We start from the raw sequence: 27,455 nt of genomic DNA on the forward strand, positions 1-27,455 counted from the left end.
TCCCCAGGGGGCCTCCTGCACACCAGGCCCCGCCTGAGACCCCCTGGGATCCCACACTTCCCTGCAGGCAGCTCCTCCCCTCCCAGCTTGGGAATGCTGACCCGGGACTTCCGATATAGATAAGGAGGAGGAAGGTCAGGGAGGAGACTGGGCCCCTTCCAGGCAGGGCGGGCCGCTGTGGGGCGACCAATGACCTGGGCTGACTGCTCAAGCCACCTGACTGGAGCCTGGAGGGCCTGGCTGGCTGCAAACGTGCGCCTTCCTGTCCTGGCTGGCGCGCCCAGTGGCAGTCCGTCTGAGGGGCCAGGACAGCAGCAGCCTTGTTGGCCGCAGGTGAGGGGCCCCAAAGAGCCCCCTCCCTCCTCCGCCTCCCTCCCTTAGCAGTGGCGGGGTAAGTTCTAGGCCACTGGGCTGGACCTGCCCCAGGAGGAGCCATCCTACACTGCAACCTCCCCACAGTGCTCACGGTCGTGACAGGTGAGGCCAGGGGAGGGTGTGCATGGGGTGTGCACCCTGAAACCGGCCTGGTCAGGGAACATCAGGGTGAGGGAGTGACACGTCAGGCTGGGGTTCAGGTGGCCAAGAAAGGGCCAGCCTGGTGTCCCTATGTCTGAGAAAGGGCGGAGCGCCGGCAGGTGAAGCTGGATGTCCACATGGTGGCCACTGTGAGAGGTGGGGATATGCTTCCCCACAAGTGGGGCCTCTGGAGGGCTCAGGAGGCAGGGGCCCCAGGGTTCTGATCCTGGCTGAGCACCTGGGAGCAAGTGGCTCTGCCTCTCTGGACCTCAGGTCCCCTGTCTGTAGGGTGAGAGCATTCCCGGGCCCCAGAGGGGGGCCACCCCCAGTCAGTGGCTGCTCTCCAGGGCCGATGACGGTAGGGGTTGTGGGGAGGAGCAGGAGCCCTGGACTGGAGGTAGGGGCCACAGCCCTGGCTCTTCCCCCGCTCAACACTGCCTTGCCCTGCCTGGACTTCAATACTGGGCCCTCCGCTCCCCACTTCCTCCAGCCCCCATCCTGGCCCCCAGGGGCCAGAGTCCCTGCAGCCCTGAGGATGACCGCTCCTTCTTTCAGGGAGCAGGGAAGGGGCAATGGAAAGGGATGGGGCCCAACAGGGGAGCGACGGGGAAGGCTCTGCCCCCGTGATCCTGTGACCCCGCCAGGGGCTTCGTGCAGGCTGACCGCAGCTGACCGGGGGGCTCTCTGTGAGCCCAGGCTAGGAGCTGCTCCTCTCGGTGCCCCATGACCACCCCCCTGCCCAGAGGTCACAGGATTCTTAGGGACCCGTGGAGGGTCCTCCTCCTTCATTTACAGAGAGGCCTGAGGCTCTGGGTGGCACAGCTTGCCCGCGGGTAGCGGCTGGACTAGAGCTGTCTTCCCGAGACCTGCCTCGGTGGCCCCGGTGCTTTGGCTCTGCCTCACGTGTCGTCCCAGGTAGGGGCCAAGGTAGGCTCCCGGGCTGGCCTAAGGCCACAGCCAGTGGACCTGGGACTTCACCCCAGGCAGTCGGCTCTAGGCCCAGGTGCACCTGCCGTTTCTCTGGGCCATCACGGCTCACTCCACACACGGTGTGCATGTTCCGCCTTGCTGGGACTTTGTGATTTTTTTTTAGAACAGGTTAAGATTTACAAAACAATTGCCAAGGTAGCACAGAGTTCTCATAACCCCTCCCACCCAGTCTCCTTGACCACTGACATTTCTCATTAGATCGGTACATTCCTCACAACCGAGGACCCGATATGGACCCCTCTCTTAAGTGAAGTCTATCTTTGGCTCAGATTTCCTTAGTCCTCACCTAATGTCCCTTTCCCCAGACTGGCGCCCGTCCGGGACACCACGTGGCCTGTCGTCATCCATGTCCCCAGACTCCTCTGGGCTGTGATGGTTTCTCAGACTTTCCTGGTTTCTGATGATTTTTGTGAGGAGCCCTGATCGAGGATTCTGGGTGATGTCCCTCACTGAGGATGGGTCTGATTATTTCTCGTGATTGGACAGGGATCATGGGTTCTCAGGAGGAAGACCCTGGGAGTGCGGTGCCCTCCTGTCACATCATGTCCAGGGCACCTGCATGGACGTGACTGGTCACTGCGATGGCCATGATGCCCTGGTCGAGGTGAGGTTCGCCAGGCTTCCCCACTGCGCAGTCCCCCTCCTGACCCTCCCTCGCTGTGCCCTTAGTGGAGAGGTCAACGTGCAGAGTGCACCCCCAGGGACTGAGATGGGGCTCCCTTGTCAAGCGTGGTGTATATACATACATCACTGGGAATTCTTCCACATGGGAGATTTGTCCCTCTCCCTCACTTATTTATTTGCTCATTTATTTATGTTGGATAGACTCATGGATACTTATTTTATACTTTGGGTTATAGTCTAATACTAATTAATTTTGTTGCTCAAAGTTTTCTAACATTAGCCATTGGGAGCTCTTTCACTTGGCTCCTGTGTCCTTTGATTCGTCCTGTCATGTTGGATTTCATTCATTCATTCACTCACTCATTCATTCATTCTCTTCCTTACCTGCTGGCGCCACAAGCCGGGCGCATTCTGTACCTTTGCTGGCCGAGTCCTGGCATCAGCCATTTCTTCAAGGTCTTGATTCCTTTAGCTGGAGAGTAGTCTTAGAAAGCAGGATCTACCTGCACTCTGAGTGTGCTTGTTGCTACTTGGTCCTGACTTTTGTACACACATCTGCAAGTGTGAGTACACTAACCTGTGTGTATATGTGTATCTATAAGTTAGTGCATGTGTGCATGTAACCGAGCTACGTACACGGATCTGTAAGTTGGACTGTGACTGTGCGTGCGTCCAGCCGGGTACGTACGTGGGTCTAAGTACTTCCGTATGTAAACTGTGTCTGCATTAACTGAGACCTCCCTTCTCTGCCTCTAATCTGTCCCCACCTGGACCATCCTGCCCCTCCTTCATTCACTCCAAGAGTGAGAAACCTGGCTTTCACCAACTACCAGCCGTTTACCTGAATGTTCAAACACCTGCTGCTCCGCCCACATGCAGAAGTATAAGAATTTGTTGCCTCTGCCCCATGGGGAGCAGTGTTACCAGCTGGAGCCCAGTGCAAACACGTGGTTCCTTTTGGCTTCCGTCTGGCGCACCAACTGCCACCCTCACTAGGCTGGTTGGTGCATGCGTGATACAGTCTCCTGTCATGTCACTCTGCCTCCACCTGGGGTCCCCCGGCCTCCTGCCCCGTCCTTACCTGCACCCACGAAGCTTCACGCCGTGTGCTGCACACTCTCATGGTCTTTGACAAATGTGTGATGTCGTGCATCTGCTGCCAGGGCATCCTACAGCCGGTTCGCCACCCTGCAAAGTGCCTGTGCTTCACCTCCTCAGTCCCACTGCTCGTTTATCCCCCTCCACAAAGGCCAGCAAACTGTGGCCGTACTCTGGCCCCCTGCAGAGCCCAAGGCGCAGCACGACACACCGTCCCTGCACCTCCCCTCCTCCCTGCTCACTGTGTCAGGGCTCTGCCCTGTTGGCCAACAGGGAACCTCATTGCTCTGTACCATAGCCGCGCACCCCTGGGTGCTGGAGGGAATGGGATTAATTCAATAGGTGGCTTCTTTCCAAAGTGCTCTTATGAGGAGCATGGACACCCTTGTAGGTGGGTGGTCGTGGGTTCTGGAGGCGGGGCTGCCGGTCGAGGACGTGGTTTCATAGGTGCTGGTGACTCACCTGCCACCCCTGAACCGGCCTGCCTTGGGTATGCTGACAGAGGCCAGGTGTGGCTGCCCCAGGAGTGACAGACACTCTGGGCTCACTCTGCACTTCTGGCTGGGGTGGGCGGGAGATGAGCGTCATTTCACCTATTTGAAGACAATAGGCTGATAGGGATGCCTGGGTTGGTCAACGGTTGAGCATCTGCCTTTGGCTCAGGTTGTCATCCCAGGGTCCTGGGATCGAGTCCCATATTGGGCTCCCTGCGGGGAGCCTGCTTCTCCCTCTGCCTGTGCCTCTGTGTGTCTCTCTCTGTGTGTCTCTCATGAATAAATAAATAAATTCTTAGGAAAAAAAAGATGTCAGGCCAATAGGACCTGCCTGCTCTGGGTCCCCACTACTTTTCTGTAGAGGGCTTGGTCCCCTCCTCTGGCACAGAGTATGGGCAGTGTTGACTGGGGCCAGCTGCTCAGGTGCCCTTCTGCTAAAAACAGCTGCTGGTAGGTGGGCCCAGGCCCAGCCCAGCCCTGAGCCAAATCCAGTGGCACACTTTGTTGAAAATTAGCAGTAGAAGGAGCTGGGAAAAACACCTGGCAAATCCTCCTTAAAAAGTAAGGTCATGAGAAACAAGGCCCCTCAAGTATGGTGGTGCCCTTGGTGGCTCTGGGGACACATGGACACAGTTGCACGAGGTGTAGACCTTGGTGACAAATGGTGGGTCGGTGTTGGCTCACTTGAGAGGGACAGACGTGCCACAGGGATGTGACTCGCTAATCGCCACCCCTGCCACCCTTCCCGCCCCATTACACACTTGGTTTGTGTTTGTCCGCTGCCTTTCTCATGGTGCCACTGGGTTCTAGTTTGGGGAGGAAGAGCACAGAGGTGACATGCCACAGTCATCACGTCCATCAGGGGCACATGTTATCCACAGGACCTGTCACTACTGGCTGGTCCCTGGGCTGAGGTGGCGTTTGTCAGACCCCACCCCCCCACCGCAGAGAGAACCATGCATTCCCTGCATTTCCACATGACACTCCTGCGCTCAGTTCCACACCCGGGGCGGGGGGGACTTGTGCTCCCCGCCAGAGGTCAGAGGAGCTACACGCTTTAGTTGGTAGTTACTCAGTTATTCAATCACTTATATTTTTTAAAGATTTTATTTATTTATTCATGAGAGACACAGAGAGAGAGGCAGAGACACAGGCAGAGGGAGAAGCAGGCTCCATGCAAGGAACCCAACGTGGGACTCAATTCCAGGACTGTGGGATCACGACCTGAGCTGAGGGGAGATGCTCAACCTCAGCCACTGTCAATCACTTATTATTTTTTAAGGTTTTATTTATGAGGGAGAGAGAGAGAGCATGCGCACAAGTAGGGGGAGGGGCAGAGGCAGAGGGAGAAGCAGACTCCCCGCTGAGCAGGGATCCTGACGCAGGACTTGATCCCAGGACTCCGGGATCATGACTTGAGCTGAAGGCAGACCAACTGAGCCCCCCAGGCACTTCTATTCAATTACTTGTTTACGCTAATATGGGCTTCTGAGTATTTATTGCGTATTTCAGGTTATACCTAATACTACTTTATTTTGTTGCTCCGAGTAGTCTAGCTTCGGCCATTGGGAGCCCTTCACTGGCTCCTCTGTCCCTTTGACAAAGTCTCATGTATCCCTCTGTCATTAATCCACCCTTCCCTCCCGCCCTGCCTCCCTCCCTCCCTCCCACTTCCTACTCTTTGGTGCTACACAATGCTCCGAACCAGACGTTTATCTCAGTGAAGGGAGTGTATTTCGCATGCTGGGGCCCAGCTCCGAGCCCCTCCTCCAGGCAGCCTCCCCAGCTGTCTCCAGGCAGGATCCTGGCTGTCAGGTGGCTGCGGCCTCTCTGCGCATCCTCTGTCAGGGTGGCTCCAGCTGCGCTATCTGGTTTCCATCCATTTCCTGGGCTGTTGTTACCAGGAGGCTGAGCACTCTGGAGGGCAGGGCCATCCAATGCATCCGTGCCTGGGTGCCCAGCACTGGGCCAGGCGCAGAGCAGGGCCACCAGCTCCCCAAGCCCACTGTCACTGAACAGTCATGACAGCAATTGCTCTGCTTTATGTGACCCCCTGAGCCCCCGGACCGCGCTCTTCAGCACCCCTGCACCGTAGCACGTACTGTGTCAGGCCAGCGTGGGAGTCCGAGGGACAGGTGTGTGGCATGGCTGGGTCCCCGAGCTCCCCTCTGTGAGCACAGGAAGGCTCTGCCCAGGAGAGGGACTTGCCCATCCCACAATGGGTGAGGGGGACCCCAGGGCTGGCACCTGGGCTGCTGCCACGGCCGTGTCGCAGCCTGTGACTCCTTGCAGCTGGGCGGCTGGCATGGGAAGGGCGCAGGTGCGGACGTTGGCCGACGACGAGGGGCAGGCGTGCTGCGGCCCGGCCCTGCCAGGTGCCACACGTGCGCATGGGGTCTCAGCAGCTGAGGCCCAGGGGCTCACAGGTGCCCTCGCCCCACTCGAGGCCTGTGGGCTTCCCTCGGGCCCAGCGGCCTCCCCGGAGAGCCGGGAAGAAGGCGAGCCGCTGGGGGTGGGCAGCGGGGCAGGGCAGTGTTGTGTGACTCAGCGCACCAGAGGCGTGTTGCTCAGGACTCTGCCCCTCTGCCCCCCCCACCCCCGGGCTGGTGTTCAGTGTCCTGAGGGGCTTGGGCCACCCCCTGCCCCCTCTGCTGGTGCTGAGTCTCTGTCATGTGACACACGCACGTGGGGCCCATCGTGGGGTCCTCATGTGCTGGCCACATGACGGCTTACACGGAGACCCCTGTTACAGCGCCGGTGTGCGGCTGGGGGGAGGCTGGAAGGAGGCAGTGCCTGAGGGAGGCTGCGGGGATGGGGTCAGACCCCGGTGGAGAAGGTGTGTAGAGACGTGCAAAGGCGGGCTGAGGCCAGAGGCTTCATTGTCAACAGGAAGGGGGGGGCGGTGTTGAGCCAGTTCCTGCTGCTCCGGGGAAGGTGGGGGAGGAGTGGGCACTGGGGGGCACATGTCCAATTCCCCCCAAGGGGACTGCCCTGCAGCTCCAGCTCTGCCCCAGGTTTGAGATCAATGGCACCCTGGACTTGTCAGCGCAGACAGAGGTTCTAAAAGTCCCTGGCCTGTGGGTATAGACAGAGAGGTGTAGCAGGTGCAGGGAGAGGACCCCCAGGAAGCAGGAGGTGGTGTTCAGAAGGGGCCTGTGGTCAGCTAGGTTGAGGGGCCAGGGAAGAGAAGGCGACTGGAGGCGGCGACAGAGAGGGAGCTGGTGGAGGGGACAAGGACAAGGCTGCTCTGAGGGGCGGTGGGTGGGTGAGGCCAGGCGGAGGAGGGAATGAGGAGGTGTTGCTGGGAAGGGAGCAGAGAGATGGGAAGTAGTCAAACAAATCCACTCTTGCATGCCCTCAGGGACTTGGAGGCTGATAGGGCCACCCTGGCCCTCAGGTCCCCACACAGCCCAAGGGGGACTTCAGGGCGTCTGGCGGAAATTCCCACCTCAGCATCTCCACCCACCGCTGCCCTGACCTGGGCCTGGTTTCCAGGGAGATGGGTCTTGGCTGGGAGGCTGGGGTTGGGTTAATGTTTGCATAAGCTTGGGTCCAGATCCACCCCCTGGTGACTGGGCTGCAGAGAATGTCCAGAATTCCAGCGGGGTTCCACCCAGAGTCGGAATGTGCTCTGGGGAGTGAGATTCAGTGGGATCTGGGGCGTTCCTGGGGTCTCATCTATAAGCCGCAGTGACTTTCCAGGCTCCCAGAGAAAATAGCCCCAAGAACGTGCCGTGAGGCCCAGATAGAGACCTCTCTGCTTCTGTCTCCTCTCTGCAACCCTCTCTGGGTCACCTCATGACTCACACACAGCCAGACGGTCCAGAGAGTAGGACATGCCTGTCCTGCGAAGGAAAAAATCGGGGTGCTCCTGAGACTGGCCACTCCCAGCTGTGTGGCCCCTGGGGACCCCATCCTTCCTTTTGTAGGGGAGGGGGCTACTTAGAGCTGGCAGGTCCTGCTGGGTCCCTCTGAGGGGTGACAGGACATCATGCCAGCCGGGCCTCACTCTCCAGGTGGGCCGTGGAAACAGCCTTTATGCTTTTCCCACCAGCTTCCTCTGAGAACCCAAGGGGCATTACTCAGGATGCTGAGAAGTGGCACCCCTCTTCTGAAAGCTCTGTTTCTGGGAATACCGGGCCTCCCTGGCCCGGTCAGATGAAGGAGCACCATTTGGAGGAGGGCCCAGCAAATACGCTCAGGCACCTGGCCAGCTCTGGGACCGCCCCGCCCGGCTGAGGAGGAGCTGCTGGATGGCCGAGTCAGCGGGCCCCTGGCTTGAGGGTGACGCCTGCCCAGGGCAGGATGACCATGACCCAGGCCGCGGCTGGGGGCTGGCGTCTTCAGTCCCGGCGGAGCTCAGGAAGTGCTGACAGCTTCCTGCAGGCCTGTGACCCAGCCCGGAGTGGCTGTCTGTCATCATAAGCCTGTTTGGTCTCAATATCCTTGTTTTGCAAAGAGCAGTTCCTGAAATCTCGGGGAGTAGAGCTTTGCTCATCTTTGATTGGGGTGGTTTCAGCCGCTGAGGCCAAAAATAACAAACACAGGCCGAGCCTTTACAAGTCCTTTCTGTATGTCCAGGGACAGCTGGGTGCCAGGACCCGGGCTGGTGGCATCCATCTCTGTCATGTCCCCGCGCCCCCCCGTGCATCTCTCCTCAGACCCGGGCATGCTGAGGACAGATGTCTCCAGCCTGGCCTTCCCGGTTCTGCAAACCCAGCCAGCACTCAGGAAAGTGTGCGTGCACCTAGAAGGTGTGCAGTGGCCCTTCGTCCATTTGCCTGTCTGAGAAATTGCATGAGTCCCCGTCACATCTACATCCTACAGATGTGGAACCAGAGACCAGGACAGACGATGGGGTGTCGCTTAGTGTGGACCAATGAACACCGGGGCCCTCTTTCCTGTGACCCTGGGAGAGGTGCCTTCCCTTCCTGCGACTTGTAAGCCTGTTACTCAATCACCTGCTTTATCTGGTGCTCATGTCCTCCTGGACTCTAAGTGCTGGGTCTTGCTAATATGTGACAGTTTAACTATCTGTATGTGCAGTGACTGTCTAACCAGGCCGGCCTCCACCCTCCTTCTCCTCCTCCTCCGCTTGAACCTTCATCTGTCCTAATTCCAGCGCAGCAGGGAACGCCTTCTTGCTCTGGTGGGGGAATCCTGAGATGTTTTTCCACGAATCCCCACCCTACCCGTCCTCTAGAGCAGGACCCACTGGAGGGCCAGATCCAGCCCCTGTCTTGTAAAGAAGGTTCCACCAGCGCAGAGTGGACCTGCTTGTTGACCATTCTTGCGACCACCACCCGCTGTGTGTCATCTGTTCACCCGCCCCTGCCCTGACCCACCCGATGGCCCTTTACAGGAAGCATCACCACCCCAGCTCTTGAATGACCCCTGTGGGCCTGGCCTGTCTTGTTTCTACTGCCCAGGGGCTGCTGGTGAGAACCAGAGCTGGGGAGTGAGGTGGGGAGTAGCCACACAGCCTACACCCACCCACCCACCCTAAGGGCCTATGCATTCCTGAGATTCAGCGTTATGGCCTGTTGTGGATTAACTCTGGGGCAAGAGTGTGACCTGGCCTCTCCTTCCATAAAGCCACGTGCCTGAAGCAGGGTTGTCCAGGTGGAGGCTGGGTTTGCCTGGCGCTGGGAAGGCCTCTGCACCTCCTCTTTGCCTGGGTCTTCTTCCTCTAAGACTCTGCCCAGAGGCCTCCACCTCCAGGAAGACTTCCTTGATTCCATCCTGCCCTCCTTTCCATCCCAGGCCTCCCTTTACCACTGCAAAGTTTGTGCTACATCATCCCAGTCTATTTCCAAGCCTGCCTCCCCAGCTTGTCTGTGAGCCCCATGTGGGTGGGGACCTGGCAGGTAGGGCTGAGACGAATGAGACCAAGATCACGTGGGTGGTAGGGGTAGCTCCGAGCCCCAGGTGGAGTAGGAGATCCATCAAGAGGGTAAGCCACGTGCCAGGGAGGCTGTTGGGGGACCCCAACTGAGTGTAGGGGAGGCTTGGGTCATGTCAGGCTCTGACCTCACCGAGCCAGGGTCAGGATCCATGTCTGTGGTCCTAGGGTCTGGCAGGAGCTGGTCCCCTCCGGTGCTGCAGACTTTCCCGAGGCAAGGGCAGAGAACCGGTTTGGGTGCTTCCCCGTGCAACCTGGAACGACATTTGTCTTGAAGGAACCCTTTGACTGTCTTCCATGCAGAGGACACTGGGGAGACAGGGACCGAGGGGCAGGGCATGTTTAAGGTCCCCCAGAGTAGGCCCTGCCAGGGGATCCTTGTCCCTGTCCCTTCTCCAAACCTCTGTTTCCTTGCATGACCCTTGAGGCTTCAGGAAGGCATCGGCTAGGTTAGCGCCGCACCCTGAGTGTGGGCTCTAGCTCCCAGGACGTGGTGGTCGGGCCTTGGCCTTCTGCAGACACACGTGCTTTCCTGGGTGACGCTCACCATGCCCACAGCTTCCACACTGGCTAGAAAACGTGCCTCTTGCATTTGTTCTGAGCAGACAAATGCAGGGCAGGAAGCCATCCCTTCTCCCAAAATGTACCAGCTCCTCTGCCAGGGAAAGTGCCTCCTCCCTGGCTGGGGATGGGGCGGGGATTGGGGGCGCAGGTATGCTTTGTGTGCAGCACCTGCCCTTAGGCCTGCTGTGGGGCTTCTCAGCCTCAGCAGCTTAGAGGGAGGGAAAGGTGGCGAAGGGGAGGTGAGGGGAAGGCTCTGAGGACACTGAGTCTGGCTGTCGACACCTGGGCAACACCCAGACATGTTCACCACACCTTACAATTTAGTGAAACACCCATTGGCCCCTGTGATGGGAAAAGCGACAGAGGCAAGGGATGGCTCTCTGAATTGCCACCTGGAAGAATTAGAATCAGGGTTTGGTGCTGGAAGATACAAGGATCTGATTACTGAGAAAGCCCCAGGCTCGGGTGTGTTTTCTCTGGCTGCTTGTCTCACACCTTAGAGGGTCAGGGCATCTGCTTTGGCACCAGGTGGACCTGAGATCCCAGCTGGCGGCCCTGCCCTTGGGCTGTGTGACCCTGGGCAGGAGCCGCCTCCACGCCCATCTGCCTCTCGGTCCAGCGGATGAGATGGCGGTAATAGTCACTCCAGGAGTGCTATAACCCCTGCCTGGATCTAGCATCTTCTTGGCAAGTGAGGATTGGAATGTATTAGAGCAGCCGTGTCAGACATCAGAGCTGTTGCAGGTGTGTGTGTGGGGGGTGGGGGCACTTCGAGACCTCCAAGTCCGACTCCACCATCTGTCCAGGAAAGAGTGAGACCTGGGGAGTGACAGGCTATCCTGGTGGGACTCGAGGCTGGGCTGTGTGGGCCTGCCCCGTGCCCAGCCTGTGGGAAGGACCCCTATTTGAAAAGTCCCCCAAACTAGAAAGCTCATGCTCTTCCTCTGGAAGGTTATTCGGGTGTGCCTGCAGAATTGGGGTGCACTCTGGAGTTGGGGAGCACTGAGCAGAGTTGGGCACTCTGGGCAGGGATGCATTCTGTGCAGTTGGTGCAACAAGCAGACTTGGGTGCTCTGTGCAGAGTTGAAGCTCTGGATTGGGGTGTGCTGCGTGGAACTGGGGTGCATTCTGTGCAGTCAGGGTGCAGTGTGCAGAATCAGAGCACTGGGGACAGTTGGGGAAGCCCTTGGAAACTCCCTGAGGCCTTGGGCCAAGAGCACAGCTGCAGAGACAAACAGGATATGGGGTGTCGGGCCACAGCAGGGGACAATGCCCAGGAGAGGAAACATGTCCAGTCCCTTTTATGGATGTAGAGCCCATCTGGGGCAGCTTTCAGTACCATTTCCAGAAAAACAAAGGGAGAAGGAGCCAAGCATCTCGTGTTCTGCACATTGTGGGGTTCTGGAACATGGGCAGACTGAAAGGTTCGGGGTCCCACCATACAGATACGGGCCGCAGTCTGGGAGGGGCAGGGGCTGCAGTGGGCTGGACAGGGAGGGTTCGATGCCTGTGCCAGGCTTCTGTCTGCAGCCCCCGGGCCTCCCCGAGCAGTGGCACAGGCCAGCTCTGGGCTGCAGAGTGGGCGGCAGGGCCAGGGAGGTCACCCTTAGAGGGCCTGGACAACCCTGCCCCCTGCTCTCACACGCCTTGGCCTTGGGAGACGCCCGGACACTGAGCACTTGTACAATGAACAGACTTTTAAGGGCAGCTGTGGTAACAGGCTGGACTTGGCCTGCTAGAGATGTCTTGCATCTCATTTAATCCTCATGAGGATCCAGAGCAAAACCACAGAAGAGCATCTGACCCCCCACCCCCCCGGGGCTTCTCTGAGTATCCAAAACACCAAGGCCGTGTGGCTGCCAGCAGCGCTGACCTTGGACGCAGGTGCCTACGTCCTACCCCATGTGGCAGCCTGAGCTCTACCCTCCTGTGAGGCCTGAGGGGAAGAGCAAAGGCCCATCTGCGAGCATCTGCGGTCCTCCACAGGTCCCAGATGCCACTACCAAGGGCCTTGGGTACCTGTGTCTGGATGGGGGAGGCAGGCTAGCCCAGGAGAGTGGCCACAGCAGGGGAACCCGTCCTCCAGAGCAGGTTCGAGGAGGCCAACTTCTGAGGTCCAGTGAGTCCTTTGCAAGAGGCAGGGCATCCTCGGTTCCAGGGCTGTGAAGGCAGAAGTATGGGGAGCTGGGCAAGGTTGGGGGTGGAGCTGGAGCAGATGGGAGGGTGGGGAGATGGAGCAGCAGGTGTCCTCGAGGAAGGGGTGGTGAGGACTTGCCCTAGGAGGAGCTTCAGGACGGGGCATCCGGACCTCGTTTAGGCTCCCCTGGGGCCCAGAGGTGGGGTCTGCAGGATGCTGAGGCCGAGGGGAGCCGCGGCGGGAGGCACTGCGGTCAGGCAGGCAGGCATCAGCGTTCACCGACTGCCCTGGCCGGAGTCTAGGTGTACTGGGCAGGATGCTGGCCCCACAGGCGCATCCACGGGAGCCTCCGAACACAATCTTGTTTAGGAAAAGGGTCTGTATAGATACAATTATGGTGAGGATCTCGAGAGGAGAGGGACTCCAAACGCAATGGGAGTGTCCTTTTACGGAAGAGAAGAGGAGCCACACAGAGGGTGGCCGAGTGCTGATGGAGGAGCATGTGGCCGGGAGCCCAGGAGCGCCCCAGGACCCTGGAGGCTGGAAGAGGCGGGAAAGACCCTCCTGGAGCCTCCAGAGGGAGCGCGGCCCTGCCCACATTGATTTAGCCTTCTGGCCTCCAGACCCGGAGGGAATAGACCTCCGTCACTTGATGGTACCCAGTCCATGGAGCTTTGTCACAGCAGTCCCAGGACATGGGCACCGAGGCCATCACAGCTGTCCTTCCAAGAGACACTGAGGGGACAGCCAGGCTTGGAGAGGCCACATGTCCCAGTGGGAAGGAGGGGCGGCCTGTGAATCGGCTGCCCCTTTGCTCTCAGGGCTCCCGGTACCCTGGGACCCACACAGTAGCTTCAGATTCGCCCCCGTGACTCTGCCTGTGAAAACGTCCTCCCCGACCCTTGGCTCCCTCTGTGTGGTGTCCATGCAGTGGGACCTGGCTGGTCTGGGCGTGCTGGGGGCCCGAGTGTCAGGCCTGGCTCTTTCGGTGAACTGCTAGGGCCCCCGAGGCAAATGGCTTGCCTGCTCTGGGCCTCAGTGACCTGCTCTGCCCAGCAAGGTGCCCTGGCCTCGTGCTGGCCCTCATGCCTAGGCTCCAGCCCCGTGGGGAGGGAGGGGAACTTGTGACTTTGGGGTGGTAGCACATGACACCAGGAGCTGGTAAGAGAAAGTTGTGTCACCTGGAGGCAACTTGGCCTGGAGCAGCGGTTCTGCCGGACGTTGCCCCAAGGTGACTAATGTCTGGAGGTGTCTGGTTGTCACAGCTGGGGTCTGCAGGGTGGAGGGGGTAACTGGCCTCTAGTGAGCCAAGGCCAGGGATGCAGCTGTAATCCTAAGTGTGCACAGCAACCCCTCCCCGTGACAGAGAGCCATCACCCCAAGTGTCAGTGGTGGTACCCTTAGAAATCCTGGCCTAGGGGCCTCAGTGTCTGTCAAACCCAGTTCTGGGCTCCTCTGGTTGTCACTGATCTTGGGCATATCCCACGACCTCTCTGACCTCAGCTTCACTGTCCGTAAAACAGTCACGTTGCCACCGTTACCGCTACCACCGAGTCAGAGGTGTTTCCTGGCTATGTGCACAAGACAGAGAAGGTCTCTGTCCTGCCCTTGATCCTGGGGCCCTGCTGGGTCCCAAAACCCGTGCGTGGGAAGTCAGAGAACAAAGCGGGGTACCTGTGGTCCAACCTCCATCTGTCCCTGGTGGGCCAGTGGGCAGGCAGAAGGCAGCACCCGGCCCCGAGGGAAGTGGTGCACATGTGTCTGCGTGTGAGTGCACGTGTGTATCATGTGTGTGCATACCTTCATGTGCATGCACGTATGTGTATGTGTGTCACGTGTGAATGTTGTGTGTGTGTGTCATGTGTGCCATGTGGGCGTGTGTGCACTAAGCAGAGGAGGAACAGAGCAGAGCCGAGGTTGGCACAGCCGTGGGGTGGGCAGCTGGTGCACTTCCCTAATCCTGGGGGCCGAGGCGGGAGCCCGGGTGTTCCCTGGTGTCGATCTCAGAGCTGGGGGTGCTGGGCAGTCGGCAGGCAGGACAGGGCCTGGAGCTGGTCCAGGGAGGAGCTAACAATCAACGTGAGGCTCCCTGGGCCTGCCTCTCCCACCGGCCCTGGCGCAGGGAGGAAGTGTGGCAGGAAGCTGGGGGTGGTGGCGGCCGCCGTGCAGTCAGCCGGGCCGTGGGTGGCCGCTGCCTGTCCTGGCTGGCTGAGACGGCCCGCAGGGCCAGCTGGCAGGGAGCCGGGAGCCGCCACCTGGTGCCTGCCCACCACCGCCCGGGAGCTGCCTCTGAGGAGCTGGGACGCAGGTACGGGGGACACCGGGACGGGCGGGACGAGGACCGGTGAGCGGGTATCATCCCCGGAGCTGGGGCTCGCCACCCACGGTGCAATCTGAAAATAGTCTGTGGACTTTCACTTTCTTGAAGAGTCCTCTGGCATCTTGGGACTGTGGGGAGCAGAGAGCTGCAGTCTGGGGAGTCTGGAAGGCTGTGGGCCGGTTAGGAGACCGCAGCCAGGAGTCCTGAGCGCCGGGGGCAGCCAATGAAGCGCCTCGCTGCTGTGATCTCGCTGGACCCTCCCTTCATGTGGGCACCCAGCAAGCGTGTGCCAGGGTCTGGGCAAGGCGCAGAGCCCAGCCAGCAGGACGGAGTCCGGGTGTCGGGGTCTCCGGTGGGCCCCTGCCCTAGGCAGGTGCCACATTGGGCAGACACCACAAGACAGCCCAGGGTGGCTTTGCAGCTGTGCCTGGTCACTCTGAGGTCACCATCTCTGGACCTCTTTAACATCATCTGGATAGAGATGAGTGCCCTGACCAGAGGCACCAACCAGATAGTTGTAGGGGAGGACACAGACCCAGGACTTCTAATGTCAGGTCCTGCCCTAGGTGGGTGCTCCCAGCAAGCCACTGAGACCCACTCCTGGCTTCCAATGACCTCCCCAGGAGCACCAGACCCCCAGCTCTGTCCCTCACAAAGCAACCTTGGCAGTTAGTGGAGCTGGCTGGTGCTGGGAGCTGTGGCCTCCCACCCAGGGGGAGGCAGGGTGGGGGCTGAGATGGAGTGCGTGCAGGTTAAGGGCAGGCGCTCCAGTGCTGGACTCGGCCCCTCTGAGTTCGAATCCCGTCAGTGCCCCCTGGCCAGCTGAGTCCCTGCAGCAGCTGGCTAAGCCTGTGAAATGGGCACCGTGGCGTCCCCTCCCCCAGGTCATCAGGGAGATTAGATGGGTGTGTGTGGTCAGCACCTCAGGGTGGTGGGTGCTCAGGGACGGTCACACTGCAGTTGGTGACGATGACACATCCTATCGGGGGCATTGTGCACTTGATTCTCACAAAATGTCTGATGCAGGTGAGGTCGACCCTACCTCCCGGCAGAGAAAGCGAGAAGGCATGCGTATTACAGGAGAACCAGTGTCCCCGGGGAGGCCGTGACACAACATCTGTCCCTGGGGGGCTCCCAACAGCGGGAACCTACTCTCACCATCTGGAGGCCACAAGTCCGAAATCACAGGGTTCTCAGGAGGCACCAGGGGAGGGTCCCTCTCACCTCCTGCTTCCCGCCTCCTCCAGCTCCCGGGGCTCCTAGCCACGTCCCTCCCTCTGGCCTTTGTGGTCACATGGCCTCTGCCCCATGCCCATCCACATCCCTCCTTTTATAAGACACCATCCCTGGGTTAGGCCCCCCTGCCCCCTGCAGCATGACCTCATCCTAACAAGTCAGATCTGCAAAGACCCTCTTCCCAAGTAAGGCCACCTGCTGAGGCGCTGGGTGGGGATGGATCTTGGGGGACACCACCCCAGTCCAGGGGTGACCAGACAACTCAAGAGGTGCTTCTTGGTGGTGTGGACAGGGTCTATGTGCAACCAAAAGGTACTGGTTCTAGACGAGCCCCATGAGTGCTTCCATCAGACCCCCCAACCCAATCAGGACTGAAAAGGTACCACCTCTCCCTCTGTGGAACCCACTTTTATTCAACACCAGCTGTAACCCTGGAGTGTTCCTTGTGAGGCAGGTGCATCGGCTCTCCCCATCTGGGTGGGCAGAGTGAGGCGTGGAGAGCTCTCCCAGCCCACCGACCCCATGTCTCCTCCCCTGGGCCGGGTGCTGGCCAGGGCCTGCGGCCTGCTGCTGACCCACCAGGCACCCACCCCCCGGGGTTTTTGTCCCAGACAGACTGAGCAAAGAGGGTGAAGGCCAGAAGGGAGGGTCTCCCTGTGATGGTGACCAGAGAGCGGCCCCCCAGGAGCCCAGGTCAGCTGCCAGGGCTGCGGTCTGGGAGCTGCATCCACTGGAGAAGCCCCGGCCTGTGAGGAGGAGCGAGGCCATTATAGGAAGCGGGGAGGGAACCTTCCTGCACAGATTGGGCCCACTTCCTCATCTCCAGCTGTGACTAGGAACCCCCCCCCCCCCCCCCCCGCCCCCGCACTGACGACTATCACCCATGGCCCCGCCTGCCCAGGCACATCCGTCACGGGGCAGGTGGGAGGGTCTCTGAGCCCAGGAAGCCTTCCCTTTGCTCTGGAAGCTGTCCCTGAGGCAGCCGGGAGCAGGCCCCTGGTGCCCCCAGACACACACACGGATGGGCCGGTCCTGACCCCGGGGCCGAGGCGAACAGGATAGGAGGCTGCCACGGGACCCGGCACAGTCCTGCGAGATGCCCGGCCGCAGGGCCCCCTGCTGAGCCCAGGGTGGGGGCTAGGATGTGCCTCCTGAAGGGTAATGTGGCCGGGCAGGGGTGTGGGAGGCTTGGACCCCAACATGGGCTTCAGCAGGTCAGAGGGGAGGGACGGCAGGCTGGCCTTGCAGACCTCAGGCATCCTGGTCCCAGCACCCCCATGGTCAGCTGGGGTGTGGGAGCTGCAAGCCAGCAGGTGAAGCCAGGAGGAGGGAAAGAAACAGCCCAGGCTTGGGCTTGGCTGGGGCCTGGGGACCACAGCCAGTACATGGAGCTGGATCCGGAAGGACAGAGAGGGGTCTTCATGCTTTACAAGGATGGAGATAGCCTAGCTGTATGTGTCATCCCCTGGGTGCTCCTTGGAGTCAGGTCCCCATTGGGGGTGGGGGTAGGGGCCCCTGGAAGCTTCGCTCCTGCAAACCTTGCCGGCCTCAGGCTGTTGGGGGCTTGTTGGTTCTGGTGCTGGAGCAGATGGGCTGTTTGGGACCAAGGCCACAGGAGGGGCACCAGAGTAATTCCTGCCAGAAACACGGTGACTTGCTTCTGCAGCCTCCGTGGCCATTACTACCTTTCTTTCTTTCTTTACTTTTTTCTTTTTTCTTTTTTTTTTTTTTATCTTTTTCTTTTGGATTATGGGAGCAATCCTGGCTTATAATGGGCTGAAAAGCAGCCCTTGCCAATCCCCAGTGGAGATCACTCTAGACCTTTTAGGGGAGGGTCCAAGGAAGGGGCAGCAGGCCTTGTGAAGCCCCCCTGTGGGCTGAGACTCCCCCACGTGACCATCCAGGGAACCTGGGAGGGGAGCCAGCTGCCTGTGCCACTGGCTGAGCAGTGTCCCTGGGTCCTGCTGGTGTCCAGTGCATGGAGGCTTTGGGGACAGGTCACATGTGGCTGAACTGGGTGTGTTGGGTGATGGGCAGTAGCTCCCACGGGAGCCCTGGCCTCAAATCGCCAAGGGCCAGGAAAGAAGGCGGGCAGGAGGCCTTGCCACTGACCCCGTGAGTCCTGTCCAGCTTGGGAGGAGCAGATGGCCAGAGGGATTGGCCCACTTCCCTGGGAACCCGGGGGTCTGGGACTCCGTCATTGCTCTGCTGCTGCCCAGCTATGTGGTGACTCGGGCCTTCCGTGCTTTGCCTGGTCAGTCCTGAGCCCTTTGGACGGTTGTGGCCAAGAAGTGACCTTGGGCGTATGGCTGTCTCTGGGCTCTGCCCCACCGTGCTGTTGGACCCACCTGTCAGCCCCTCTGTACATGGTCCCCACCTCCCCCGGGGGCCTCGCTGACTCCCCAACCCCCTTCCCTCCCTCCACCCCCCAGTGTTGGGAATTACCCCTGAACTAACTAGCCCTGGCACATGCAGGTGGTGACAAACACTGGTGTCCAAGGCTCCCTGGGAACCTGGGTCCAGGCCCAATCCTTGGGTTCAGGGGGTCTGGAGGGAGGTGGGAACAGACCTTGAAGGGAAGGGTCCTGTATATTCCATGTTGTGTCTGATAAAGATCCAGCGGCCTCTTGGTTTTGGTGACAACATGAGGCAGGGAAATAAACCCAAGGCCCAGCATGGGTCCAGCTCCCCTCTTTTGTCTTCTAGGACTGAAGGGGACTTCCCAGGGTACAGAACCAAACCCCCCACTCTGGGCCTCACAGGCTTTGGGGGCTCCTCTGCTTTCATGGGATGCTCGATGCTTTGGGAGCCCTCACCTCATCTATCACGACCTGTGCCCCATGTCCTGTGTCCTGCACCCCAGCATCTCTAAGGCTGCCCAGGTGCTTCCTGTCTCTGCCAAGGGCATCAGGGTGCAGCTGCGGGACAGGACCAGGGCCAGTGGTTGCCATCCAGGCTCAGTTCTGCATGGCCACCCCCGTACTCTGCCCGCTGCTGGGGACTTGCTCCCCAACATCCTCCAGGGAAGGGGTGAGACGGTGCTTTCCTGTCCCTGCATGCAGACGGAGCTCCCGCTGGCCAGTCCTAGGTTTGGGGTGAAATCTCATCGGTCATCATCAAGGGTCAGGGGGTCCCGAAATGAGGGGTTCTCTTGCTTGTGCTCTTGCCGACCTTGCGCATGAGCTGGCAGGACCATTCCTCGTCTCCACTGTCCCCGAGGTGGAAGCTGAGCAAAGAGCTGGCTTTTCCCGTCCCTGGGGCCCAGCTGGGGGTCTTCCCCAGCCCCAGCCCTGACCACTCGGCACCCCTGCCACCCCAGGTGTTCCATCTGAGAGGGGACTCTGTGTTCTTCTGTGTCCTCACTGGTGACAAAGCCCCAAACCCAGGAGCAGGGTGTGTCCATCTCTGGACATCTCTGATCCATCTCTCATCTCTGACCCCAGTAAGGAGGGAGGCTTAATGACTGCTCCTGGGGGGGGAGCAGTCGCCCATTCTGTCCTCGTTCTGCCTCGGCCACTTCCTCCTTCCCTGCCATCTGCCACCTGCTTCCTTCCCTCCACAAGCAGCCTGGAAGCTGGCTCACTTCCTGGCCCCTGGGATGGGACGGTGTTCCGGGGCCCCTGCTAGAGCCCAGGCCTCTTCCAGTGTCGGAGGCAGAATCCCCGGAGCCTGGGGCGGGGTGGGGCTGTGGTGTTGTAAGGAGCCACAGGGTCCCTTGGGAACCCGAGGCCAGAATCACAGCGCTGCTGGTTGTGGGAAATGGAACTCGATGGTGTCTCTGTGGGAGTCTGCTCCGGCCCCACTGGACAGGATGTGTGGGGGGCTTGCTCGCGTCCAAGGTGCCAGCGTGTCCCAAGAGGACTTCTCTGTGCCCCACGTCCGTCTGGCGCTTGCAGGAATGTTTGAGCAGCCATGACCTGTCGGGCTCTGAGCTACTTCCTAGAGGTCTACTGATGAGCTGGAGTGGGACCCCCACCTGCCCGCAGAGACTTCCAGCCCAGCTGGTGAGAGGGGCCCAGGTCTCAGAAAGAGCCTGCGGCAGGGGTTTGTCGTAGTGGAGAAGCAGAGGCCCCCCGACTCAGGAGCAGAGCTCTGGAAGGATGTGCAGAGGCCCACCAGGCGAAGGGGAGGCGATCTCCCCTCCTGACCCCACCCCGCGCGGCACCCACGGGCGCCTGTGTCCCTGGGGAGGCCTCGCTGCTGACCAGCCCCCTCCTCTGCCCACAGTGGCCAGCTGGCATGCGGAGCCCCCGGCCCTGAGGCTGCAGCGGACATGGAGGGCCCAGCGGAGGCGGCCTGGGAGGAGCCGGCCACCAGGGGGAGGGGGCCCACAGCGCCCTCGGGAGGCGGTGGTGGCGGCCACAAGGTCCAGAGAGCGGCCGTGGGCTCCTCGGTCATCTGGGCGCGAGCAGGGCCCGAGGAGGCCGAGGTTCTGGGCGGAGGCGGTGAGTACAGCGCGCCGTCCACCCCACTGGCCAGCCGCCCGGGAATGGAGCGGCGTCCACACGGTCAGGGTGCGTGTGGAGACCGCCCTGTGCCCAGTGAGACATTGTGACACACGAGGGCCCCGCTGGTGTTTCTCCAGGAGGCCGTGTGTGTCTGATAACAACCCTGGTGTGCTGAGGGGAGGGCCGGGAAGCTCTGGAACAGCTGCCCCCGGGGAATTTACGGCTCTGGAGTAACCTTGGCGCTCCTGGTCCTGCTGTGTCCTTAGGACTGAAGCCCCTGGGACTGCTCAGAACGGGGCAGCCCTCATTCCTCTAGGGGGCGAACGAAGGTTGTCCAAGAGGGGATCCGGGGCCACCCAGGACCAAGCCGGGGCCTCCCCCTGGGGGAGAAGATGTGCCAGAGACGTGGGCACCTGAGGCCAAGCGAGGAAAGGAAGCAGGGAACTGCCAGGGATGGGATCATCCGGACTGTCCTGGGGGACCCGGGGGCATCCTGACTGTGCAGGGGGACCTGGGAGCATCCTGACTGTGCAGGGGGACCCGGGAGCATCCTGACTGTGCAGGGGGACCCGGGGAGATCCTGACTGTGCAGGGGGACCTGGGAGCATCCTGACTGTGCAGGGGGACCCGGGAGCATCCTGACTGTGCAGGGGGACCCGGGGGCATCCTGACTGTGCAGGGGGACCCGGGGAGATCCTGACTGTGCAGGGGGACCCGGGAGCATCCTGACTGTGCAGGGGGACCCGGGAGCATCCTGACTGTGCAGGGGGACCCGGGAGCATCCTGACTGTGCAGGGGGACCCGGGGGCATCCCGACTGTGCAGGGGGACCCGGGAGGATCCCGACTGTGCAGGGGGACCCGGGGGCATCCCGACTGTGCAGGGGGACCCGGGAGCATCCCGACTGTGCAGGGGGACCCGGGAGCATCCTGACTGTGCAGGGGGACCCGGGAGCATCCTGACTGTGCAGGGGGACCCGGGAGCATCCTGACTGTGCAGGGGGACCCGGGGGCATCCCGACTGTGCAGGGGGACCCGGGAGGATCCCGACTGTGCAGGGGGACCTGGGGGCATCCTGACTGTGCAGGGGGACCCGGGAGCATCCTGACTGTGCAGGGGGACCCGGGAGCATCCTGACTGTGCAGGGGGACCCGGGAGCATCCTGACTGTGCAGGGGGACCCGGGAGGATCCTGACTGTGCAGGGGGACCCGGGGGCATCCTGACTTTCCTGGGGGACCCGGGAGGATCCTGACTGTGCAGGGGGACCCGGGGGCATCCTGACTGTGCAGGGGGACCCGGGGGCATCCTGACTGTGCAGGGGGACCCGGGGGCATCCTGACTATGCAGGGGGACCTGGGGGCATCCTGACTGTGCAGGGGGACCCGGGGGCATCCTGACTGTGCAGGGGGACCCGGGAGGATCCCGACTGTGCAGGGGGACCAGGGGGGATCCTGACTGTCACTGCCCAGCTGGACTTGGGCCTGTTTCCTGCTTGGATACCTGGGAAGCGCCTGTGTGATCTCCAGGACCCCTGTTTCTACGTCCTGGGCCCTGGGGACAAGCTGCAGGGGGAGGACCCTCCCTGAGCTGAGGACAGTCCGTTTCTCCTGCGTCCCCCCAGGGTTCCCTGCCTCACCTGCCCACCCTCCTCCGGGTCACGTGCCCGGGGCCTGGGCTGGAGCTCAGAGATGCTCAGTAGAGATCTGAATGGCCAGTGAATGATGGATGTGTGGGGAGAACACAAATAAAGCCTCACGAGGTACATGGCGGCAGCCTGAGGCATCTTTACACCTGTTTCCTCGGTTCCCCTGGCCGTGAGGAGCTGGGAAGGGCCAGGGTGACCCTGCTGGTGTGGACTCACCACAGGGAGGGGTCCTGGCATCACTCAGTTCCAGAGCCCGCTGGGCACCCCCTCTGCTGGCCTGCACTTTGGGGTGTCTCGTCAGTCCTGCCAGGCTGTGAGCCACACCCGACCCTCCTCACGAGGCCGAGAGGGCATATGTCACCCTCGGGGAGTGATGGTGCAGACAGACCAGGATCAGCCCTGGCTGTCCCAGACCTGGGGTTCCTCCTGGGCTGCCACCTGCCCTCTGTGGTCAGTAGAGCCGTGGCCCCCAGACAAGTGCACATCCTGGGCCCCAGATCATATAGCAGAGGTGATTTTGCAGATGGAGTTAGGAATCCAGAGAGGGAAAGAGAAGCCTGGGTCAGAATCTTCTGGCTCCAAAGATCAAGGACAAGCCACTGTCTGAGGGCACAGGTGGGCGCCCCTAGGAGCTGGAGACAGGCTCCCCCTATGGAGCTTCCAGGAAGAACTGGCTCTGCTGACACCTTTTTGCCAGTAAGACCTTTCCAGACTCCAGCACAGCTGGACAATACACTCGTGTCATTGTCAGAGGCCACAAGCCTGCGGTTACCTGTTCTAGGACATGGAGAACCTCCTACCCCTCCATCCTCCTCGGGCTTTTGTGACCTGGACAAAGGGGACACAAGGGGTCAGTGGTTTGCAGGGGCATGGATACATCTCTTCCAGAAATATTGGGGGCTTTGTGCTGGCATAGCTATGCGTCACCTGTTTTGACCTTGATCCCACAACCTTTCTCTGTTACAGATGCCACTCCTCCTGCTGGCGGCTCTGGGCCTGCTGCTGGGACCCCTCCTGGCCAGATGGGCACATACCCCACAGGTAGACATCCTTGGGCCCCACATCATGCAGCAGGGTTCAGTCTGGGTAGGACCGTCAACGTGGGATCCCTGGGCATCCCCTCTTCCCTCCAGCCCCAACTGTGCCATGGCCTGCGGGTTTAGGAAAGTCTCGTCCCCAGACTCCCCTCCCAGATGGCTGTGGGGATGGGGAGGCTGGTAGGTGCGGATGGCCCGGTCCTGCCCCCAGGTTCTACTTCGGCCCCGCCAGGGGAGGGCCCAGGATGCTGCATTTCCACGCAGGGCCTGAGGGCAGGAGTGGACGGGCCAGGAGGCTGGCCCAGGTGTGGGGGCAGTGAGACTCTGGGAGGGGCCACAGGTGGGATGTGCAGTGGGGGACACAGAGGGAGGGGCAGGGCCTGGCTTCTGGGGTGGGGGCTCCAAGGACTGGTGGGATTTCTGCAGGGCACAGACGAGGGGAGGAAGAACTGGGCAGTGGAGGGAGATGAGGTGAGAAGGAGCCCCTTACCCCTGAGACCCCACTCCAAGCTCCCGGCTATGGTGACACAAAATCCCCAGCATTGCTGGCAGTTCCCCTTTGCCTCGACACCCGCCCGTCCCCCGACTTGCCTTCCGGGTGGCCGGTGCTGCTGTGGTCACTCACGATGGCCAGGGAGTGTTGAGCAAGCGGCAGATTATTTTGAGTCTGACAATGCCACCCGCCCTCTTACGGGAGTTGGAGGCGTCCCATCCCAGAACCAGTTGTGAAATGTTGGGCATGTTCCCATTAGGCAGGAGGGTGGGGGGGGGGAGAGACTGAGTCCTGATTCCAGAAGTGTCCATGTTGCCCTCCTCTCCCCTCCCTCTTTCTCTTCTCCTCCTTCTTCATCCCTCCTTCTCTCATTTCCCCTCCACCCCTGGGGAGCAGCACATGCTCTGGGGATCTCAGTAGCACCGTTGGGAGGTCTCTTAGCTGGGTAGGGGTGGGGGTGGGCAGAGAGGCGGTTCAGCTGGGATCTGAACTGTAGGGCCGCCTGTCAGGCAGGCCAGTATTTGGTCTGGGAGCAATTGCTCCAGGTGGAAGGTGTAGTGAGTGCAAAGGCCCTGGGGCAGGGTAGGGGGGGATGCTTTGATGTCCTAGGGCAGCAGGGAGGCCACAGGCCAGAGAAGAGGTGGTGGGAGAACCAGGGCCAGAGGCTCGAGGCTGTGCTGGGGGGAAGGTGGGAAGGGTTTGCATCTTACTCTACCCAAGAAGAAAAAGCCCTGGAGCCATGCTAGCCAATACAGGAGACACACAATTCATGTTTACATTTATCTTTAATAAAATGAAAAATCTGGTTCACACAGTTACACTGGCTGTATTTCGAGAGCTCAAGGGCTCCATGTGGCAGGCGGTGGCTGTTCAGGACAGTGGATGGCACTTACTGAGAGGGTTGAGCGCTGGGGTGTGCGGCAAGCCAGAGCTCATCATAAGGGGACCCTCTGGCTGTCCATGGGCCTGGGGACTGGAGGGAGAGCAGGGTCCAGGGCAGACCTATAGGCCCGGGGCACAGGGAGGGGGACTGTGGTGGGTTTGGCTCAGTTTGGCAGTTCCCTGGTGGACCTGTGTGCTGTGTGGTACAGGGAGGTGTTCTTGGTCTGAGCAGGGTGGGGCCTGGGAGCTCTTTGGAAAATGGGAGAAAGGAAGAGGGATTAGTTTGGGGGACAGGGTGGTGAGTCCTGGGATGCCTGTGGGTGTCTGCTGTAGCTTGAATGCCCCTGTCTGGTGCTCAGGTGATAGGAGAGGTCGGGACTGGAGGTCAGGGTGATGCTGGTCACCTTGCCAATTGTTTACTCTGTGCTGCCCCTTCCAGACCTGACCTTGCAGCTACTGGCTGTGCGGAGGAAGACTGGGCTGCCGGACCCCAGCTTGCAGCAGACCGTGAGGCGCCGGCTCCGTCTGCTGGAAAATGACAGCCGAGAGGTGGCCCATGCACTGGGGGTGAGCCTGGCTTCTCTGGGGGCCTGGAGAGGTGGCCCATATGCTAGGGGACCCTGGGAGGTGGCCCATGTCCTGGGGGCCAGCCTGGCTTCTCTGGGGGCCATGGGCAGGTACAAGGGTTCCAAGCCCAAGAGCAGGGACAGAGGATAGGGGTGGATCTAGGAGGAGAATTCTTGATGTCCAGACCTCTGTCCCTAAGGAGTCAAGGCCACAGGAGGGGAGGACGTCCCTGGAACACACCTCATGGTGGCACTGTACCTTGTCCCTGTCGGTTCTCCTGGATGACTGGGCCACCAATCACACCCTGCAGTTCCCACCACGTGGCCCACTGTACACCCAGTGTCCCATTCCGGTCAGCATGCCCCCCACCCTGCCAGAGATTCTTAAAGTCTCTGTCATGGGGAGTGAAAAGGACGGTGTGTGTGGATCTTATTCTTAGCTTTTGATGGAGCCAGACCCCTGTAGACCTCTGCACAGTGGACGCTCTGGCAGGATGGTGGCCAAGGAGGGGGCCGGGCCGGGCGACGTCCCTGTGGTGGAGGTCCTGGGCTTAGGGCTGGGCAGTCACCATGTGACCTTGCAGCCAGCCTAGCCTGACCTTGGCCAGAACCCAGCTTCTGAGGCACCAGTCAGGGATGCTTAAACTTGTTACCCTACGGAGCTGAGGTGCAGGTCCAGCAAACAGCATGGGAGTACCAGCCCTGGGTGGTGCAAGCAGGGGGCGGAATCCCAGCTGTGCCATGTGCTGAGGGGCAGGCCTCGAATAAGACACGCAGCCTCCGTTCTCAGGCTCTTCTTCTTTTTCTTTTATTAAAAAGATTTTATTTATTTATTCATGAGCAACACACAGAGAGAGGCAGAGACACAGGCAGAGGGAGATGCAGGCTCCCTGATGCAGGACTCAATCCCAGGACCCTGGGATCATGCCCTGAGCCGAAGGCAGATGCTCAACCAGTGAGCCACGCAGGTGCCCCCATTCTCAGGCTCTTAACTGGAGCCCAGAGAAGCACCCATCCACAGCACACATACATGGTACCTCGGAAGTGCTGGTGTTCTGTCCAAGCCTGACCACCACCAAGAGTGTTCATGGATGGGAGTCAGGGGAGAGGGGGTACCAGAGTTAGGGCGGATGCCTGCGTCGTGCTGCCCGAGGGGCTCGGTTGGGGTGCACAGGGCCGAGTGCACGGCCTACAGGGAGGACCTGGTTTGCAGAGGGTGGAGGCTGAGCCTGGGGCGCACAGGGGCTCTGGGAAGGAGCAGGGCTTGGCCCAGGCACGAGGAGCCACGGCTGGCTTGAGAGCCCCCGCCTCGGGCTGTAAAGGACCCAGCTCTGAGCCTCCACCCCTGCCTGGGTCACTTCTGAGAAGTGTTTGTGCTGCGCGGCTCTGTCCCGGTGGCCAGATGCCGAAAGCCCCCCGCCTCCCCCGGGACCGTTTCTTCCCCATAGGAGTTATCGGCCAGGCTGCTGTCTATCCACAGTGACCAGGATCGGATCGTGGTGACCTTTAAGACTTTCGAGGAAATCTGGAAGTTCTCCACCTACCACGCTCTTGGTAAAGTGGTGGCCCTCCCAGAACTGGTTGTGGGGACTCCCCCCAGAGGACACTTGTCACACACTGAGCATTTAATGTCATAAATTGGGCTTCAGAATAGGCTGGTTCACAACCGCCAGTGTGGTGGGACTTGGGAGTTAGCGCTCACCCGCTCTCAGGGAGAAAGGATGGACGGGATGGGTGCAGAGGCGCAGGGTCTGTCCCCAGACACGGGCTGCCTTCCATGTTCCTTCCTGCCCTGCGTTGTGGGAGAAGCTTTGCGAGGCCAGACCTCGAGGGAGGCTGAGTTCACACCAGGCTGTCTGCAGCCCAGCCCAAGAGCTCTCTTTCTAAAGCACCCCAATCTGTTAGGAGGCACATGTGGGGTCCGGCTGCATCCTCTGGGGAACCGTGCTCCACCACCTCGGTCCAAGGGCTGAGAGCATGGAAAATAAGAGCGACAGTGTCTTGGGCACCTGGCACAGGGCCTGTGCCAACCCCCCAGCACACACGCTCCCCTTGAACATTCTCATCCCATCTCACGGATGTGGAGACTGAGGGTCAGACAAGTGGCTTGTCCTTGCCCAAACTCGCCAGGACACAGGGAAGTCCAGGGCGTCTCCCATGGTCACCGCCAGTCCACTCACAGCCCAGATGGTCAGACCTGGCGCCTCTCTGGGTTTCAGACGGTCCCCCGAGTCCCCAAGATAGGGCAGGGCTCCCCCAGCTCCAGGGCCGCAAGGCTTCCCTGCCTCCTTTTGGAGCCTGCTGGTGACCCGGCCTGTCTGGTCCCCAGGCTTCACTCATCACTGCCTGGAAAACCTGCTCGTCGACCAGGCCTTCTGGCTGCTTTCGCCCAACGAGGATGAGGAGACGGTCGTCCAAGTCCACGTGGACCAGGAGGCCTTGACGCTGACGCATGAGAGCCTCCTCACCCAGGAGGGTGAGCGCTGCACGGTGACGGTGACGTC

At 60.7% G+C, this 27,455-nt stretch overlaps 1 protein-coding gene across 9 annotated transcripts in view; it reads left to right on the forward strand.

The window, feature by feature from the left end:
* The first annotated feature begins 201 nt into the window (after window positions 1-201).
* The window catches only part of SH3TC1 (SH3 domain and tetratricopeptide repeats 1), a 48,803-nt gene continuing 21,549 nt past the window's right edge, over window positions 202-27,455 (forward strand). For 3 of the 9 annotated variants that reach the window (XM_038533150.1, XM_038533154.1, XM_038533158.1), the window contains exons 1-6: window positions 233-477; window positions 20,109-20,326; window positions 22,940-23,014; window positions 24,825-24,952; window positions 26,400-26,505; window positions 27,281-27,427. In XM_038533150.1, the coding sequence (XP_038389078.1) occupies window positions 20,155-20,326; window positions 22,940-23,014; window positions 24,825-24,952; window positions 26,400-26,505; window positions 27,281-27,427 (628 nt within the window). In that variant the 5' untranslated portion in view covers window positions 233-477; window positions 20,109-20,154. Of the gene's footprint in view, window positions 478-14,260; window positions 14,634-16,880; window positions 17,040-20,108; window positions 20,327-22,939; window positions 23,015-24,824; window positions 24,953-26,399; window positions 26,506-27,280; window positions 27,428-27,455 lie in introns of those variants that run through there. The other 6 variants (XM_038533152.1, XM_038533151.1, XM_038533153.1 and 3 more) reach the window with 6 other exon arrangements.

Source organism: Canis lupus, chromosome 3, assembly GCF_011100685.1.
Source record: "Canis lupus familiaris isolate Mischka breed German Shepherd chromosome 3, alternate assembly UU_Cfam_GSD_1.0, whole genome shotgun sequence".
NCBI lineage: Eukaryota > Metazoa > Chordata > Mammalia > Carnivora > Canidae > Canis > Canis lupus.